Below are 20,591 nucleotides of genomic sequence, written 5' to 3'. Positions count from 1 at the left end.
GATGGCTACTTCCAGCAGGATGACGCACCATGTCACAAAGCTCAAATCATCTCAAACTGGTTTCTTGAACATGACAATGAGTTCACTGTACTCCAGTGGCCTCCACAGTCACCAGATCTCAATCCAATAGAGCACCTTTGTGATGTGGTGGAGATTCACATCATGTGATGCTATCATGTCAATATGGACCGAAATCTCTGAGGAATGTTTCCAGCATCTTGTTGAATCTTTGCCACCAAGAATTAAAGCTGTTTTGAAGGTAAAAGGGGTCCCACCCAGTACTAGTACCAGTACCTAATAAAATGACCACTGAGTGTATAACTATGCTTATTTCATATTTCTGCGATGACAATTCAGCATTGCACTTTTGATGTATAGACCCTTTTTGTGTTTGTAAACAGTGATGATGTATTTTGTGGGTGGAGCCAAAATGGTGGCAGAAAGGGACAGTAGTGGTGTCGGTGTGAGCGCCAAAGAAAATGTTAAAATAACTATAACGTTTATATTTCTTAACTGATCGGAATGAGCTGTTTTTATATCCATAAGTTTATGATAGTGGAAAAAAAAAGGTTTGTCTCCAGTTAATTAGTATTGATATTTAGGCTAATCACTGGTCAGTAGCGGAGTGTGTGTTCGGCTTATTTGAATTACTTAATTATTCACGTGGTGAACGATCAATCATCATAAGACTTGTAAAAACTCATGTTTGTCAAACATGGACTCGGCTTACTGTCCTTGATTAATCGTTGTGGAGATGTCCCTGTATAATATAATTTAATATGGAAGTACAACTTTTCAACGTGCTAGCGCGCTAGCTAGCTAACACCTAGCTAGCTTATTAACACCTTAATCCTAACAAAGTATATTAACTTTCACCACTGCTCACTTTAGAAAGGTCACCATAAGAAAATGTGTTCTTTGTTTATGTTAACTTATAGCCTATAAATGTGTGTTTAGATCGGTTTATCTGCATCCAGACAGGGAAAATGAAAGGCTCGCTAACATTAGCAATGTAGCTAACGTAGCTAGCGTGCTACCTACTGCTGATTGCTGACAGCTAGAAACAAACGATGGTCCATTGTCTGTTTATTTATCGAAACAAAGAACGTGTTTTCTTATGGTGTACTTTCTAAAATGAGCAGAGGTGAAAGTTACTCTATTCTGTAATGATCAAGGAGTTAATGAGAAGACAGCGATAGCTAGCTAGTTAAAAAGTTGTCTGTTCCTTCCACATTAAATTATATGATATGGGGACGTCTCAACAAGTTTTAACCAAGGACAATAAGACAAAGCCGAACACACACTCATCTACAAAGGATCCAGCAGTGATTATACCTGGTAGGCCTAAATAAAAATGAAGGTTATCTAATCTGTATTCTTATTCTGACATCAAACAGCACAAGAAGACATTTGTATTCCAGGTATGTCAACTGTTTTTCTGCCACCAACAGGCGCACGCAACTGCTGTGACGCAACTGTGACTCAAATTGAGTCTATACTGAAAAAGAAAAAAGAAAAGAAAAGAAAATGCTGGTCAATTACTAACTTTACCAACCAAATGCTTTGGGGATCTTTTCTCTTCCTGTCTCAGTGTTCGTGCTGTCTGTATTAGTCATGTCGATTTATTTGTTTTGTCTTGATTGCGGCTGTAAATGTCACACGCTGTAGAGTCTGGCTAAGTTATGTAGTTATTATCAGACTGTTCTGTTTTTTTCTTGTTTTGCAGAACATATGGCATATTGAAGAAATAATAGGAAACACTTTTGCTGTTTTGTTGGATTGCTTAAAAACATCAATTACAGAAAAATAAATAAATAAATAAATAAAAAAAACTCACTGTTGTAAAAAGTGTATTTCATGACACTCCTGCCATTAATAGCAGCTGGCTTCTGGGACATGTTAAAGTTTTATAAAAGAGAAGGTGATAACGGCCTCCAGGAGTTACCAATAAACCACAGGAACAAGTGGTGGCACCAGCAGCGCCGCCTCCAGTGGGTGATTTAACACACCGTGCAGTGACAAACTACAAAGCCACAACACTAAGCACTACACGCCCGAATTATACCCCTCAATCACTGCATAACTTTGGAGACGTAGCTAGTGCAAATTACACGGCGTTCACTCATAAGAGATCTTAATGGTCAGACAGTATATCAAGTGCCACGCGACACCCCCACAATCCACCACATCCCTCATTAAAACGCTGCCTCCTCCCTCTTATTAAAACTGTGTGTTCCCTCCATCCCATTACACCAAAGGCTCTCTATCCTCATCCAACCCCGGCAGTCTAAGTGTCTGGCTAACTGGCTGTCTGGTCGCAACAGCTCTAATTGGACTCCGACGGGTCAGCTGCTGTCCACGGTGCTGATGTGCCACCACGAAACCCTTGTCCATTCTCCCCTGGCTGGCTGCTGACTCTGAGTGTGTGTGTGCTGTGTGAGTGCCCATATCATGCTTCTTAACCACATACCGACTCTGAGCTACATCTTCATCCACAGCTTCTGTGTGTAATTACGTTGTCAGAAGTTCAAGCCATATCCAGCAGACTCACATGAACAGGCACAAGCACGCTAACGCTCACAAACACTCGTATGCACCGCGCTCCCCGGGGATTTTAGAGAGCAGGAAAGTGTAGAATTAGTGCAGTTGTGTGAAGCTCCCACTGAGAAAGGAAAGAGGGGGAGCACTGCAGTAGGATTTTTTAGATTTTTTTCAAAATGATTACCTGGCTTCCCCCCCATCACCACTTTGGCATCTCTATTTTTTACATTTTAAATGTGGCGTTTTCACTGTTTCTCCTGATATAAACTCTCCTGCTTCTCGTTTTACACATTTGACTCCACACTTTTCCATTCCCTGTCCGTGTCTCTCCCTTTTGTCTCACTCTCAAAATTAGCACACCTTTCTTAGGCAAGGTGTAACTCCCTCTGCAATTTGGCGCTTCTTTTACATTCACAATGGCGGCAGAAAATGATACTTAATGTGCTTTCAGGTGTGGACCGCGGCACAATGTTTTATGCATGTTCTCCGAGCTGTGCCGGTGCAGATTCAAAAACCTGGGCGGTCATTAACCGACAAAAAGCCCTGCATTGATTTTCCTCACTGTGATTTTTTTTTAAAATTCATTTCGGTGGGGTGAAGTAAGATGAGAGCGCAGCGAAGGGGGGGGTGTGGCAGCGGGAGGTTGGAGGGGTGCAAGATGGCTGCTGTTGCCATGGTTTCAGGAGATGGCCATTATCTCTGTGTAGTTAGAAGCTGACCCCTTGCCTCTCTCATTAGCTGAAGTGCATGCCACTGAGTGTTGACTAGATTCCTGCCTTCCTCATATTCCCCCTCCTGACCCCCCCCCCCCCTCCCCTGTACACCCCCCCACCTCCCTCCCTTATCCTCCTGTCTGGCCCTGGCCTGTCACTCAGTAGCTCAGCCGATGCTTTGTGTTCCATCACTCACATTCCTGACGGGTGGGGGCCCTCACACGGAGAAATAACACGGTAAAGGTGATGCGCACGTTGAATTTCTTTGCTACAAACACTTGCATACATACCTCCATGTATATTGGCAGGTGAAATGCATGCTCTACTTTCAGCCTGTCTCCTGTAATAAGCAGCTATTTTCCCCGTGGCGCCTGCTGGAGGCAGTCGGCCTGGGTGTTATGCTCTCTAAGCCCTGTCCATGGTGCTGAAGTAGCTGCTTGCACTTCCATCATTACTCCTCTCTGGCATCTACAACTCCACCGCAGGGTATGATAGCAGTTGGAAGTGGCACCTGCATCTCATGCAGTCATGTAGGGTGAGTGGGAAAACAAAAAAACACAAAAAAAGCAAAGGAGAGCATGTTGTTTTCTCCTGTGGCAGTTTGTGTGGGATGCACCGCTGGAGCTGGAGCTGGAGCTCTGAGGTGCAAGTAAAGCCTCGGCACACATACGCACTGTCGTCTAATTCACTAACCTATATTTCATGTACAGTGTAATTTGGAGCGTTGTGTAGGTGTAAAAGCACCTTTTATGGCGCAAGAGGGTCGCAGAGGCCAGACCTCAGGGTCCGTTCCATCAGAGCCTGCTTCTTATTCTGTTGCCCTGGACAGGCAATTACACTGTCACCTCTGCTGTGCCAGGCTTTGATAGACACCCAGACACATGACTACACACACACACACACAGCCGTTCACATACACACTAAACCAACTGGTCCAGCCACAGGGTCCAGATTTCTCCTCAGTCATTAGTTCAAGGTCCACACAGTTAAATCTATTCAGCGCCATACTTTCATGTCGTCAAGCTAGTTTGCTGTCTCTGTCAAGTAGCTGTCAGTTAGTCACTCACTCTACAGCAGGAAACGTTACGTCAAAATAAAAGCTCTGTGCCAGAAATTCACTGTACTTAAAAATAGTGTGTTTTTTATTAACCTGACATGTTTGTGAGTCACTTGCGGTGCATTCAGAATGGACCCGTGACCCACCAGTTGGGAACAACTGCACTAAAACACACAGACACTCACCGGATGTAGACTGTGGCAATAAGCCTGCCATTGGGTGGCTGATGCTAATGTTAGGGTCGATGTTGATTCTCCGTTCCTTCTGCTATCTGTGTTACTTTTTCCAAAGCCTATCCCAGCTGACATTGGGTGAGAGGTGGGGTACACCCTGAACAGGTCACCAGACTATCACAGGGCTGACACATACAGACAGACAACCATTCACACTCACATTCACACCTACGGACAATTTAGAGTCACCAATCAACCTGCATGTCTTTGAACTGTGGGAGGAAGCCGGAGTACACGGAGACAATCAACGCTGGGTTCGAACCCCCCGCCCTGGATTCGATTTGAACTGGGAGCCCTCTTGCTGTGATGTGACAACGCTAACCACTGCATCACCGTGCCGCCACTTTTTCTTTTGTGGAGCCACTTTTATGACAGAGCTTGCCTCCCTACGTGCAAATGCTCCACCAAAACGAGTTCACCCCCGACGATATTTTGCAACAGCAATGTCCCTGCATTATGGGCTCCACGTCGCCCAAAATGGTTGTGATTGGTTTAAAGAAACACAAACAAGCCAGAGATAATTGGTGATTCCAGACCATAGGCTGTAAAAATAATGGACATAGCTGCCGTGACGTCACCCATTGGTTTGTGGACTCCGGTTTTGAAGCCTGGAGTTCAGCATTTCGGCCGTCGCCATGTTGGTTTTTTGGAGCCAGAAGTCACTATATTTGGGCAAGAGGCTGGCGCTGTGGAGGAGCGAGGGGTGGATCTAACTGTGAAGCCGAGGACACTATCGGCATTGGCCCACCCTTCATTATGCGTAGCACTAAGTCTTAATAAAATGTAAAACGTGTGAGTTATATAAAAATTCACCTCTGTACAGTTGTCATGAAGGGGGATTTAACTATGGAGACCAAAACTGTTTTTGGTACCATGCTGTAAACATGTTTATTTCTGCTGTAAAGTTGGGGGTCATTGGGGATTGACTCGCCTCTGCAGCCAGCCTCAAGTGGCCATTCAGAGAATTGCAGTTTCTGGCATTCACATGTTGGCTTTATTCTTCACCACCGAAGGCTGCCACTTGTTCCAGACCTTGGCGAAAGGTCTGGCTACTCAAGACTTCACAGACACAGACAAATAATGTAGACATTCAAATGTGTCTCCACATGCACATACACATCATAGCCATAATAGCCATAATAACACTCAGTCCTTTGCACTAAATCCTTCATACATTTATGCACACCTTTCCATACACATACACACACCCCAGCCTTGACAGAAGAGCAGGAGAGGCAGGCGACAGGCAAAGATTTCTGTTCTTCACTCCCTCCTCCCCTCCCCACACCACATCTAAGGACTTCAATGAAAGTGTGAAGGCCTGTCTGATTGCAGCTCTAGCTGTGAGTACCATGTTTAAAAGGAGAGAACAGAGGGGGAGCCATTTTAAAATCACCTTCCTTCCCTTACTCGAGCCAGACCACAAACGCCACACAGACAGGAAAATGAGAGCATGGATGCTTCGGTGGCGGGGCAGGGTGGGAAGATGTAGGTATGGGGCGGAGGAACGAGATGTATATTGAATATTTGATAATGCTTAACAAAGCTTTACCAGTCTTAAGTGGTAACCCATTATGTTAGAGAATCACTGGCATGATTTGATTTGGTCAAATGGAAGCTCAGTGTGGGGACATGCATTTGTACGGAAACACATGTTAATGTAAACATGTATGAAGACTGACTGCGCTGGGGCTTTGGGCTCCCTGACATGAATAGAGGAATCATTAGGTGAGCAGTGATGTGCTGTGCTGCGCTGCCTACACACGCTACCTCCTTCCTTTAGTGTTTTATTCTCATTCTGAGTGATTCAGGGCATTTGTTTCTAACTGCTGCATCCCTAAAGTGTGCGAGTATCCATTTAAATGCACAACACAGGTGGTAAGAGGAAGGAGGAATAAAAAGAAACAAAGGAAGAAAGCAGGGTTTTCAATTTCAAACCACAACAGAGATGGTAAACTCCACCGGCTCAAGTTGCTGTGTGGGCTCAGGCTGACATGTGAGGGCACAGTTTGAAACCCAAAGTTGTGTACAGTTCATGTCAGGGGTCAAACCAACCGCTGCAACTCATGGTCTGTCTCCTGTGGCTGCTGATAATGTCACAGCAGGCCAGTGCCCACAGGACACAGAGCACAGTATGGCCATTCGCTTTATCTTCTCATAGACAGAGAAGCTGTTGCGGTGTAAACTGAGTCATATAAAACACTCACACAGGCACATGTGCACACGTATATATAGGGTTTATGCAAAAGCCAGCGTGTCAGTCTCTGTTAAAGATATTGAGTAAGGGAAAGCAGAAAGAGATGGAGGATAAAGGGAGTAAAAAAGATTTACAAAGAGACCATTGCTCGGTGCTCTGCATCAAGCTATAGCTTTACTTGCGTGGGCTGAGCAGAGAGAAAAAGCAGCGCGGGGATGGAAGCATCTCAGAATGAGTGAGCAGGCAAGAGATGCAGACGCACTGGGGTTTTTTAGGATCATTAACTGTATCATATGTAGCCCGCCCACTCGCACTGTACACACTGGTGCAGTGTTCCAGCCATCATGTAGCCGACGTGCACGAGCTCTGTGTGGTAGGAATCTATGGAAATATTGATAGACCTGCATGTTCGTGATCGATATCTCATTAGGCACAATTGGGAAGATGGATGCAGCTTCCCTCTGACTGCTAACTGCGGCTGTAGCTGATGAGTCGGCCATTAGACACACCGTCTGACATCCACAATGGGCTGAAGCAGCCATTTTCATTGCCGGGCTAATTGTTGTTGCCATTGGTAAATTAGAGGTGATTTTATGATCGGTGTTTGACGTCATTCGTAGCACACTGACGGTTATAAGGCCTGAAAAACCAATAGTAGTGATAAAAGATAGGGCTGTAGCGTCTGGTTTAAAGTTGATTTCAATCAACATATGAGAACAGCTGCCTCCCTCTGCACTGTGAATTACTATTTTAACATCTTAAAGGAATACTTCACCCCCCAAATAACCATTTGTCTATCAATTACTCACTTTATGTTATGTTGAATTTGTGAACAACACTTAGTTTTTCTTGAATGCCTCCATGGCAAACGAAGAATCCAAAAACTGAGAAAATTCCTAATGAATTAAAGTCATAGGGGTCCGCTTATAACAAAAGCAAAACCATATCAAAACATCTGTTTACAAACGTCCACACAAATCCTATAGCGTAATCCAAGCCTCATTATCCAGTCGTATGCTCAACACTTCACAAACACACAGCCCTTTTCCAGCAGGGAACTGAACTGAAAGTGAATTGTACCTATGCTCTTTTCAAAGCCAGACTCCACTGACAAAAACAGTAATTTGAGCTCACTGAACACATGAGCTGCTGGTCTACCACTGCCTCCATCTGTAAGTTTATTGATGTAATTGTGCAACTTTGGTGTTTTAAAGGGTTAGTTCAGCTCCTGTGTTCAGCAAGGTAAAATTACTGTTTTTGTCAATGGAGTTTGGCTTAAAGAGAGCATAGACAAGTTTTCATTTTTAGTGTAGTTTGCTGCTGGAAAAGGGCGGTCTGTTTACTGAAGTACTGAGCATACGGCTGGATAAATGAGACTTGGACTATCCTGCACGAGTTGTATGATTGTTCATATACAGATGTTTACCTCCGCCAAGGAGGTTATGTTTTTGCGTTGGTCTGTTTGTCTGCAAAATAACTTTTAATAAATTTTGATGAAATTTTCAGGAAGGGTTGATAATGGGACAAGGAACAGATGATAAAATTTGGTGGTGATCTGTTGAAGCGAAGTGGATAAAATAATAAAATGGCAGGAAATCCGAGCTGCTTGGCAGAGGTCTGCCCTCTCAGAGTGCTCTAGTTTTGATATAGTTTTGTTACTGTTAAATGTGGACCCTAAGACCTCTATTCATCGAGATTTTTTTTCCATTTTTGGATTCTTTGTTAACAGTGGAGGCATGCAAGAAAAACAAGGTGTTCTTCACAAATTCAACTAAATATGCAGTTAGTAATTGATATATAAATGATAATTTAGGAGGTGATGTATTCCTTTAAGATGTCAAATACATGTAGTGAAGTAAAAAGTACTGTAATTGCTTTCAAAATGTAGGAAAGTAGAGGTAGGAAATAGCATAAAATGCAAGTACTCAAAGTGCAAGTACCTCAAAACCGTTTTTTGGATTCTTCATTCACCATGGAGGCATTCGAGAAAAACAATGTTTTCTTCACAAATTCAACATAACACAAGGTGAGTAACTGACAGACAAATGTGTATTTAGAGAGGCCAAGTATTCTATTAAGATATCAAAATAGTAATTCATGGTGCAGACGGATGCAGTTGTTCGAATGTGTTTGTTATAATCAACTTTAAACCAGACGCTACAGCCCTATTTTTATCACTACTACTGGCAGTAGTTTTCAGTTTAGTTCGCTGCTGGAGAAGGGCTGTCTGTTTACTGAAGCACTGAGCATACGGCTGGATGAATGAGACCTTGATTATCCTGCATGAGTTGTGTGAGAGTTTACAAACTGATGTTTTGATATAGCTTTACTGTTTTTAAATGCAGACCCCGAAGACTTCTATTCATTAAGGATTTTCTCCTTTCCACAAATTCAACTTAACACAGGTGAGTAACTGATATACAAATGGTCATTTGGGGGGTGAAGTATTCCTCTAAAGTCCTACCTCCTTTCTCCTAAATCCTAGATCATGTTCCACAATAAGACTGCCATGTTAAAGAATTTGCCGAGTCCCAAACCTCACCTCTCGCAGTCGACATAGTATACCCACATAACGCGCTCCAACCGTGATGCCAAACAAATCGTTTGACGGCATTTAAGCTCGTAACACCGATTTGTGACAAGTGGACAGCTGTGCCATTCAGGCTGCTGTGTGGGCTGTTACTGAAACAGATCTGAGCGGTTCAGCCGCACGCAGACTGACAGTACAATACAATACAGTATCATAGCGTAGTAGTGATATGTTATTCTGCTCAGAGCAGCCCTCAAATGCTGACTCACTCTCTGCTGGGGCCTACTACACCAATAGCCCTAAGCTGTCATCCTCACAACAAACTCGGGCTGATTCCGACACACTGAACAGAATTTCTTGGGCATTTATTACATAACTACATCCTCCACCACTTGAGTCGAGACGTAATGCTTATGATAAATTGTGTAACTTAGGAAAACTCACTACACTGGTCAAGTGACCTGGCGCTGGCCCACTTGTGCAATCTCAGCCCCTGGACTGAAGTCAGACTTGTGACTAATCCTGACAAATCTCGACAAAACCTCTCCTGGAATGTGGGAGCGGGCTCAGAGGATGGAGGCAGAACAGAGTGATGTGGGACATTTTTGAGATGGAAAAGCCTCTTTTGGGCATGATTAGAGAGCTAATCTAACGACGACGAGAAGCGGGCTGAGGGGAGAGAGGGAGCGACACACAGAAAAGCATCACTACAGCTCCATGTTTTTGGATTGTGGTCAGACGGAGGCTGAACTACCCATTCACAGGACTGCGACTGAAGAGCGCTCGAGATGATGAGCTCCCTTTGAGCCGCAATCAAAATGCTGCTCGGTTTTGTGGGCCGATGAGTGTGCGGCATCAAACACTCTCTCCCTCTCTCATTCTCTTCCCCTCATTCTTATCCCCTCTCTCTTTTTTTCCCCCCTCTCATTCTTCATGCATTCAGTGGATGCCTAGCAGCTGCTGGTAATTAAAGGACTTTAGAGTCTCACACCACACTGAATCACAGGAAGAAGAAAGAGAGTAAAAAGACAGCGAAGACAGAGACGCCACTCCTGGCCAGCTCACCGCCTCCCTCGCATTCTCTCCTTCTCCTCATCATCGCAAACCAAGCTAATGTCCTCCTATGTTCCTAATTAGCCACCTTAGAATGCTGCACTTCAATGAGCATACACACGCAAACATAAAGAAAAAGGGGAGGTGGGGGACACAGTGTTTAGAGGAGAAGAAAAGAGGATGGATATTGTGGATGGCAGCTGTAGAGAGCGGGAGGGGGGCTGATCAAAGCGAGGGGTGTTTATGTGTGGCAAGCCAACCATCTCTGGAGTGTGGAGGAGCTTATTCCAGAGGGAAGAGTGTCTAAATGGGAGACAGCACGGCAGTGAGGCGCGCTGAGCTGAGAGGAGATGAGTGGCATAGCTTAGATGCTAGCTTTGCTGTGAGGGAAGGAGGTACACGCAAACATGGAGAAGGGGGGAAAGATAATTTTGTAAAATCAACAATGGCTCAGGGATGGATGATGGAGAAATGGGGGAGAAAGCGGGAGTGATCACAGCTGTGGATGGATGGCACCACGGCTGGCAAGAAACTTAATTTTGGGTGTGTGGGATGAGGGGAGCTCTTCACCAGAAGGGTGCAGCTGCTTTACTCCAGCAGTGTCTGACAGATACTTCCTCCAACTCTTGGTTATGTTGTACATTCATGCAGCCTTTATGCTAACTGCAACAACTCCCTTCAGGTTCACAGGTATTATCTGATTTTAGTTTAGTCATTAGTTGTGTTTCCATTAAAATCCCTATGCAGATTTCTGAACTTCAACAACTGACTGTTTCCATCAACTATCCTGTAAGCAGCTCAAGAGGAACTGACAAGATTACATAATTACACGAGCACCTGCAACTCTTTACATAAGATGGAACGATGACATAATTTTTGAAATGAATGAATTCGTCTTTTCTGATCTGAGCCGCTACAGAGTGCATCAAGGATGACAATTTTTGTAGGCCAACGTCAGCAACGCCCTGGTTCCCTCGTCAAAAGGCCCAGTGGGATTTTTCCATTGGATTATTGCAGAAAAAAGCTCTGTGGCAAACAAAAGTTATACGATGCGGTACGATATGATACGATACGATATCATGCGATGCTATGTGATGCGATATACTTTATTATCCCGTAGGGAAATCTGTCCTGGACTGTGGAGCTGCACAAATATTGCTCACATTATAAGTCACATTAAGGCTTCAGAATTTACAGGTGGGTATTTAATGACATATTTTACTTACTTAAAAAAGGTGAAAGTCCATTGGCTTAAAGAAATCCTAATACCCAGAAGCACTTCCTGCAGCACTGACATGCAACAAGGGCCACCATCTGGATTTGAAGCAGGGATGATTTTTTGGGGCTTTTTGCCTTTGTTTGATGCAGCAAACGGCTGAGGGTTGGAATCAAACCCGTGGCCACTGCAGCAAGGACACAGCCACTCCACATGGGGCGCTTGCCCTATCAGGTGAGCTCATGGTCGCCCCACCTCCAGCTCTTTTTATGCGTTTTAATTTTTCTGGTAAAGAAGCGCACTAACTGTGAGTGGCAGCACGATATAACTGTCTTGTCTATGGTAGGGGAATCAGGTGTTGCAGTGTCAAGGTCAGTTTGGGGTAGTTACTCCAAAAAAGTATACACAATATACATTACTTTTTTCAAAAAGTAACACATTAATTTACATAATTTCTCCATGTAGAAGGGAATTTGTTACGCTACTCATTTTATCAGTGTCACTCCGCAACATCACCAAAGATATATATCCACAAGAGGTGGGGGAAATATCTAAGTATCGTTACTATTATTGTTCATTTTACAAATACAAATTAAACTTTTAGTAGCCTACTAGAATAATAAAATCAATTGATTTTACAGGCCACTAGATACAATTAGCTGCAATAAAAATGACTGAAGTGACATGAACAGACTAAAAATTGTATCCTAAAACAGACTTTAACAAAGTTTTCCCTCTGGTACAGTCTGCAGTTGAAAAGGATAATTAATCGTGATATACTGCAATATATGTTATCACAATACTCAGCACATCGCGACACATTTAAAATCGCAATAATATCGTATTATGACTTAAGTATCCTGATGGAATATCATATAGTGGGGCCTCTGGTGCTTCCAGTCCCTAATTTTCAAGCAGCTAATTGTTTGTTTGTTTGTTTATTAAGATCCCCGTTAGCTTTGGCTTTGCATCAGGTATTCTTCTACACAGGTCTACACAGTTACATAGCGACAATACAAAACATACTTCACACTACACAACACAATACACTGAATATAACACATCATAATGCACATCAACTGTAAAAGTTACACTAACAGTTGACAAAGTTTACAAGACACACACAAGCCATGTTTCCATCAGCCTGTTTAGATGCGCATCTAGAAGTATTGCATCGGAAAATTATGATGGAAACGCCAAAATTCGAATTAAAATCCCCTGATTCGCACAAACTAAAATACGCTCGCTTTAGCTGGGTTTTGGTTGATTCAAAAAAATGTTGATTGGCAAAACAGGGGATGGAAACAGTTATGTTCAAATTAAGTCTGACGTAGCGCACCTCTCTCCATGGTTTCAAATTAAGTCTGACGTAGCGCACCTCTCTCCATGGTGATATCGGGAAGGCGGTATCGGGAAGGCGGTAATGCATTTACAAGCTGGTTGCCAACCGCCAGAAAACGTAGAAGAAGAAGAATGCGAGACTTGTTTTGTTTCCGGTTCTGCGGAAAACTCGCGCAAGTTCGTAGTTTTCACCAAAGTCTGTACATTTAATGGAAACACACAGGATTCGTATTTCTTTTAATGCGCATTTCCCAATGATTCGAATCACTTTTGGATGGAAACATAGCTATACACACACACACACACACACACACACACACACAAACAAAAGAAGAAACTAAATAAATCGGCGCCAATAGTTAACAATGTAACATTTAACCTCATCCATTTTCACAAAACAAGGCTCAGGAGAATAAAGATGGCGCTGGCAGTGGGCTTTAACTGCCACAAAATAATACTATATCAATATAAAAGAGAGTGACCTTCCTCACTGCCTAGGACAAATATTATTTGCCTCAAAATAAGATATTATCAACAGGCCTAAATAAAATATATAAGAGACAAGCCTTCCTAACACCATGAGATGATGATGGGCTTAAAAGAAAAAAACACCTTTAAATAGCATTTGATGACATTTGATGATCCAAATACACTAACCCAAACTCACTTGGGTCGCTCGCTGACCTAGCCATGGCTCTGTGGTAGATAAGTTGATTTAATTTTACGTGTTCATTATGTTACTTTGCTTTGTTGTAACGTGTTAAAATCAACAGCCGTCAAGATGTATTTAAAAAAATCTGTTTCCATCAGTGTTTCTTTCCTTCTCGATACGCCAACTGTTCCACCTCTCTAAAGCATAGAGATGTATTTTACTTTTTTAAAATTTCATTTGTTGCATTTACCCTCCAATTAAAAATGCACATAGGAGGTCACATGAGCAGCAGCAAGAGCAGCCAAACTATTCTTCCTTTAACTTTTATTCCTCTCTGCAGTAACTCAGCCAGCGCTGACAGGGGTCCTGCCACGCTCATTGCAGGGTCAGGACAGAGAAAGGGGTATTAGGGCCAGAGACAGGTGGCACGAGGGTCCGCTGCGCTCAGAGAACAGATGGCTGATCTGACGTGAATCGGGGTGCTGACCTTTTCTCCCCACGGTACAGTACAGCAGTCCACACAAGTGTTTGTGCATGTACACAAAAATCGAACCCACGTGCACACACGCATGCACGCACACGCTCAGACACAAGTCCCCCACACACACATAATCGAGAAGGCATTTGCTCACCAAACAGCTGTTCCCTCCTCACAGCTGCTTTCCCCATCACAGCTTAAAAAAACCAATCACCTTTTAGCATCAGCACGTCTTAAACGCTGCGGATTTTAATTCCTCCTAACCTGAATTATTCCATTCCCTACCACACCTACACAAAAGCATATGATTAACAGCCTAGCACGGAGGCTAATGTTGTGGTAAATGATCCCTGTGTGAAGGCACGCAGACTGCAGAGAATACAGAGCTTTAGCCAGCCCCTCCCGCACCTCCGCAGGCACATGCTGAATTACCTTGTCGCTAGGCAATTATTTGTCCTGTCCCAGCTTTGGAGTGATGTAAATTACTTTAAGTGCACTTTGCAGGGGCCGCCATCACGATAATGATGATTGCGGCGGGGCTCTGACACACACAAATATTCAGCTATACCTTTAGAGAGAGGGGCTGCATTTAGGAGGGGTTGTAAGTGGGGAATTCAAGACATAGCAGCAAAGAAGAAGCCCAGACTGATGAGAGTATATGTGTACTTAGGAAACAAAGAGGGAGAGATGGAGACAGAGCAGAGTGTCTTTCAGCTTCTTTAGCTGTGACTTGCATTCATCTTGTGTCCCGAATATACCCTCTCCACCATTTCATCTAAGCACTGTCAGTTCCATTCACAGATGAATATCGTGATGAATAACTCGTACCCGAAATACAATAAATATACAAGCTTTTTCGGGCTCTTTTATTTATTTTTATATCTGTTTTTCTTCCTGTCTGGCTTTCAACAAGTAACTTCTATTGCAGTGACGACTCAGCTCCAGCAGGTGTCACTCATGGCTTCTATGCGGCTGCTGTTGTTACAGTGGGAGGTAAATACCCTCTAACATGCATGGACAACAAATGTAGTCATGCTTCAGCAGATGTCCATTTAACACGGACAGGCACAGCAAATTGCACATATGATAGTTCTGTGCAGGAGAGCTGGTAAAATAATGAGTCTCTCTGGTCTGTTTTTGTTCGTCTTTCCAAATTCCAGTGAGTCATACAGCGACTGAATGGTGTCATTTCCTGTTAATATCAAGTCATGTCAGAGCAGGGCAGCAGTCATGATGAGGCTGAGGCAGGTAGCTCCAAACCGGCAGAGGCACAACTATGTTTCCAGACAGTCTCTTGTCCTCAAACTCTATCTGATATGAGATAAACGTCTTCATGCAGGGAAACTGAAGGTCATTTTTGAAGATGTCCGACAGAATCTATGAGTAAAGTATCCGCAAACTGATGACGATTGAGGAATACTCACATGTTATGCAGGACACACCAGCCACAGTGTGGGTCCCCTGAGCTCAAACACTCTCCACAGGTCCCGTACTGCTCACATGACTCAATGGGAACTTGGGTGACCTGAAAGCACATGAAAGGGTCAAAGTCAGAGAGCAGTATGACACACATCCACCACAGAAATAGCCAGACGGGGAAACTGAAAATCTTGGGTTAGTACACCAAAACCAAAGTCATGACTGAATTTTAGGAATTTGCTTACGCTGTTGAAGCATACAGGCTAATTACAGCGATACATTTAACATTTAGAGTTCCACAACAATCCTGTTTTAATGTGTGTGTATCTGTTTATGTGTTAGATGATTCATTATTTTTAAAATATGCTGGTTGTCCTTTTCCTTAAAAAGACAAATACACAGCTTTAATTTAAAGGAGAACATTGATTGTATAGAACAAAACATTTTCTAGGAACAAGCCTTCTTCAGATTATAAAACACAGTATGTGAGAGTGGTGCTGTATCATCAAAAACAGAGACAACAGCCAAGAAAAGAACATCTATTGTTCTACCTTTAAATAAGTCTTATATATTTTTGTATAAAGGAACACTTCAACCATGATGATTAAGTCATGCTGTGTTAGCTTGTAAAGAAAAGTTTGTTTTTCTCACATTCTTCCACAGAAAATGGCAGAAATACGCATTGATTGATTAATTGGGGGCTGTATTTAACAACAATACTATATCAAAACATCTGTATCTGTACAAAGTCTCAAACAACTCGTGCTGTATAGTCCAAGTCTCATTTATCCACTCCATAAACATGCATTTTTGCTGAAACCTTAGTATTTAAAACTGAGCTTAAAGTGAATTTATCTATTCTCTCTTCAAAGCCAGACTCAAATACTAATCTTTTTTAGTACTGTAGACATTCAAAATCCAAAAGTCGAAAATATGGATGTATTATTTTAAGTTAGCTACCTGGCCAGGTACCTCCAGTTTCGGTTAGTTCTAGTTACCATGTTTAAAATGTAGAAGTTGTGTGATTGGACAACAAAAACATGACACACATTCCATTAGCTCAGTTCTACACTTGCAACTTTTAGCCTTGTGTTTGAACAATTTTCAAGGGAAAACCCCACAAATATGATGCTAACCCTGCTCCGAAGCAGTGCTAGCCAGCCCTAGGCTAAAGTGGCTGTTAGCCATCTTTGGAATATAAGAGGATTGTGCCAGTGTTAAAGCTTTTTTAGCCCCAGGCTAACAGCTCTCATCAACAGCAACAGCGTGACCAACCACATTATTGCTGAGTCGCTGTGTAAGTGTTGCTCAAGCGTTTGCTAACGTAGGCTCGTACCATTGTCACGGTCTGCTACTTGCCATAAATCTCCTCAACTGAACATCATCTAAAATTTGTATTTAGTCATAAAATATCAGTGCTTTTGATGAATGCCTGAGCCCCATTTTAACATCAAATTTCGATGCCTCATTCATCCCTGTGTGCACCACAGTGCACATAAAGCTAGCATAGCATCAGCTAACTAAGCTAAATAACACAGTACCACAGCTAGAAACAAAAACATGATAGGTTATTGCTTCACTACGTCAACTTCAATTTATAGTGCGTCACGCCCGTCAATAGCGAGTGTCTGGGGTCAATTTGTAGCTTCATGTCACTGGCTTCCACTTGAAATGACTTTAACCTGTTGCTTTGTTGCCTGTAGTGTGAACACAGCGTTAGCTAACGGCTAACGAAGCTGGGGCTAAATGCAGTGTGAAAAGGGCTGAAGGGCTGATAATTTTTTCAAGAGGGTGCCAGTGGCCTCCTCTGGTCACCCCTTGGGAGCGCCACTGCACACATCACAAGATGCACACAAACAAGCCTCTGGGTATGTGTGTGTACTGAAGGAATGCTCATTTAGTCACACACCACCATATAGAAAACAACAAAACAAACCTCTTGATTCATTGGCAGCATTTAAATATGATAATTCTATGATATTACATGTTATTCACATGATCCCTCCCCCGTCAGTATTACAACAACGTTAATGTTTTATGTTGACCCGATGCAGGGGATGATGTGCCTCAACTGTTGGGGTGCACTTGTGCCCCTGTGTGTCAACGTGTGGGATGTCAACTGCACAGGCAACTGTTGCCTTCATCTTAAGCCAGAGAAACAGTGGCGAACAGGTGGGATCAGTTGGCCGGAGAAAGCTGTTTCTCTGCCATCAATAGGCTCTTGTCTGCGCCGGGGCATCTGTCCACCTGGGCAGAGCCTGCGCAAACACACCTACACATGGAGCAGTAGTGACAGACGCTTTTCTCAAGTCCAACTCCATCACAAAAATGTAAAATGAAAAATAATGAAGAATGACAGGGCAATTTTTCACCAGCCAGTGTCAGTGTCAACTTTATTAGAAAAGAATAACTGCATTAGAAGTAATGAAAAAACACACTGGGGGTACGTTTTTCCCCGAAGCTTGTGCAGAGTTTGACTTTATTAAACAAACAGATGACTGCAGCATAATTGTAAAAGTGAAAAGTAATTATTAATGCTGTACTGTGGGTTGTTTTTTAAAAGTATGAATGAATGGAGAGGAAAATTGGCGTTTAAAAGCTAAACATGTTGAAAGTGTCAACAGCAAAGAATTTGAATAAGCACTTTCAGCGCAGAGCAAACACACTCCACACCCACGGATCCACGCTAATCCACACAGGGCCGTTGGACTACAGTCATTTGAATAAAGAACAAACATCCTTGTGCCTATGTGCTTATGCGATTGACATTAAACTTACACAAACACAGGGTTGAGGATTTACATATGTGAAGACAACACAGTGGAGAAGCACTAAGAGTCAAATCACACATCTCCTCAGTGAGCCAACTACTGAGTGTGTGTCAGCTGAGTTGTTCTGTGATCCACAGGCTGGGACTGTTTTCAGCTGCTACATAACATGCACTCATCCGTCTGTCAGTTATATATGAGTGTGTGTGTGTGTGTGTGTGTTGAATCTAGCTGTGTGTCTGTCTGTCTGCCAGACAAAGTTCTGCTCAGCCACATGGCCCTCAGTCTGTTTGTGCAGAACAGAGGTCTGTGCGATCTGGAGGTCAGTGTGTGTGTGTGTCTTCGAGTGTCCCGTGGGGCTGCCCTGCGGTCACACCTGCATCTCACTGTGTCAGCACACACACTGCAACACCAACTAAGTGCAGCATAATGAACAGGGGCACACAAGAAAAAACAGTCTGAATTCCAGAGTCTGACATAGATTAATTTTCACTCCTGCCTGTCTTTCAATTTCCTGGCAATCGCCTTGTTGGATAATGACAGCACACTCTGACAGCGTGTGCCCTGTTCGGCTCCAAACCTCAGGCTCAGATCAATGCCTAATAAGTGTCTCCTCTGCAAAATGTGGGGGAGTGAATGAAGGGTGCAAATAACACCTTTTAAGTGTTTCTCGAACCCCCTCGCAAATCGCCCACAACTGGGTGATATTAATTGCTGTTAGCACCATGGGGCTGGAATTAACTGTCAGCTCAGAGGAGATAACAGCTGGCTGTCCATCAAATGCTTTTTCTTTATTACAATATATCAAATTAAAAAAACAGCTGACAGCCAAATTTGTAACGTGTGCCTGCTATTGCACCGCCTCTGAAACGCTGCAGTCTGCAAAACTGTCAGTTACTGTGAAAACTCTGAGCTATATGTTTCAGCCTGTGTTTTTTTTTCCTTCTTTGTTTTGTCTTTGCTCCTCGAAAGCTCAATAACCGTCCACCTGTCTGCCCGGTCCCAAACCCTGCGGCAACAGAAAGACGGGGCCCGTCGGGACAAAGAAAGCCATTGACACGGTGGGACGTTGACAGTCCCTGCACTGTGTGGCAGCTCCGCCATGGACACTCCTGTTAGATTAACCCCCTGTCACCTCAACAAACTCTATTTGTGTGTGTGTGTCTCGCCTAGCTTCAGGACAAACAGGTGGCATGCTGTAATGAGCTGCAGACGGGGTCACATCAGCAGCAGAAGCTGCGACTGATGACAAACAAGCCCACCAGGAACGAGACTTGGCTGGTGGAAACAGTCGACTCGGTCTGTGTGTGTGCATCTCAAAGTCTCCGAATCCCTCTTAACCCAAAAAAAGCTTTTCAGATCCTTCCCAAAACATGTGCGAGGCTGGTGAAACTTTAGAGTGTAACTTTCACAGAGGCCCGGCTCCATGAAAGGGTTACAGTGTGGAGACAGCTGTCAGCGGGGGGAAAGTCAGGGAGTAGTGGGGGGGAGGCGGGGGTGTCCCTTATGGAGCGGTGTCTAAAGACAGACAGACACAGCCCGCTGTCAGCTGATACACACAAAAAACGTAGGAGGGTAATATGGAAGAAGGGGAGCGAGGTAAACAGGAAAACAAACACCTGAGAGCTGAAAAGGCGGCGAATAAGAGATAAAGTGTGTGTCTGTGTGTGCTGTATATACTGTATGTGTGTGTTTGTGTGTGTGTGCATTGATGTTTAGACCAGCATGGGCCAGTGGAGGTGAGGGGGGCGGGGTGAGGGGGGGGATCACAGCAGCTGTTGCCCAGCACACGCTACAGTCACTCAACACAGCAGGGCTGCACAATGAAGCCCCTTCTCCCACTGTGTGTGTGTGCGCATGTGTGTGTGTTTGTAGGCACACACGCACAGCGCCACAACGGATGTGCAGATTGTTGTTCCTGCGTTTTCCAGGCAGACAAAGAAGCGCACGGTCTGATATTGCCTCCGACTTTTCTCTGCTGCCTGTCTCTTGTTTCCAGAGAACACACTCACACACCCAAGGCTGACCTGAGGTAGACTGAGCGTTGTCGGTGAGAGGTGCCGCGCTCCGGTAAATGAATGCTAATAAAATTCCTGCTTAAGATGACCTTAGCGGGGGGTTATTCAACCAGAGAGGCTACAGTGGAGTTGCATACTGGAGCAGCCTGGGTGACTGACTGACAGCCGCGGGTTAAAACAACAGCTTCCTCTCTTTCAAAGGCTCAGGCTGAATAGGCTTCAGCTCCCATTATTATTGCCGAGCCTTCACTAATGCTGGGCTGTTCTCTGTTACTGAAACCTATAGCTAGGGATTTGGACATTAAAGTAGTATTAAAGACTTAGCAGATATTCAACCAGCTTTGTATCTTAACAACGTGGGTAGTATGTGTAAAT

The 20,591-nt window shown here is 43.7% G+C and overlaps 1 protein-coding gene across 1 annotated transcript in view; it reads right to left on the bottom strand.

The window, feature by feature from the left end:
* The window catches only part of plxna2 (plexin A2), a 272,248-nt gene that overhangs the window by 114,236 nt on the left and 137,421 nt on the right, over positions 1-20,591 (bottom strand). The window contains exon 5 of the mRNA XM_050064354.1: positions 15,436-15,536. Within this exon, the coding sequence (XP_049920311.1) occupies positions 15,436-15,536 (101 nt within the window). The remainder of the gene's footprint in view (positions 1-15,435; positions 15,537-20,591) is intronic.

The sequence above is a fragment of the Epinephelus moara genome, chromosome 16 (genome assembly GCF_006386435.1).
Source record: "Epinephelus moara isolate mb chromosome 16, YSFRI_EMoa_1.0, whole genome shotgun sequence".
Lineage (NCBI taxonomy): Eukaryota > Metazoa > Chordata > Actinopteri > Perciformes > Serranidae > Epinephelus > Epinephelus moara.
This window is presented reverse-complemented; position numbering and strand designations above follow the sequence as displayed.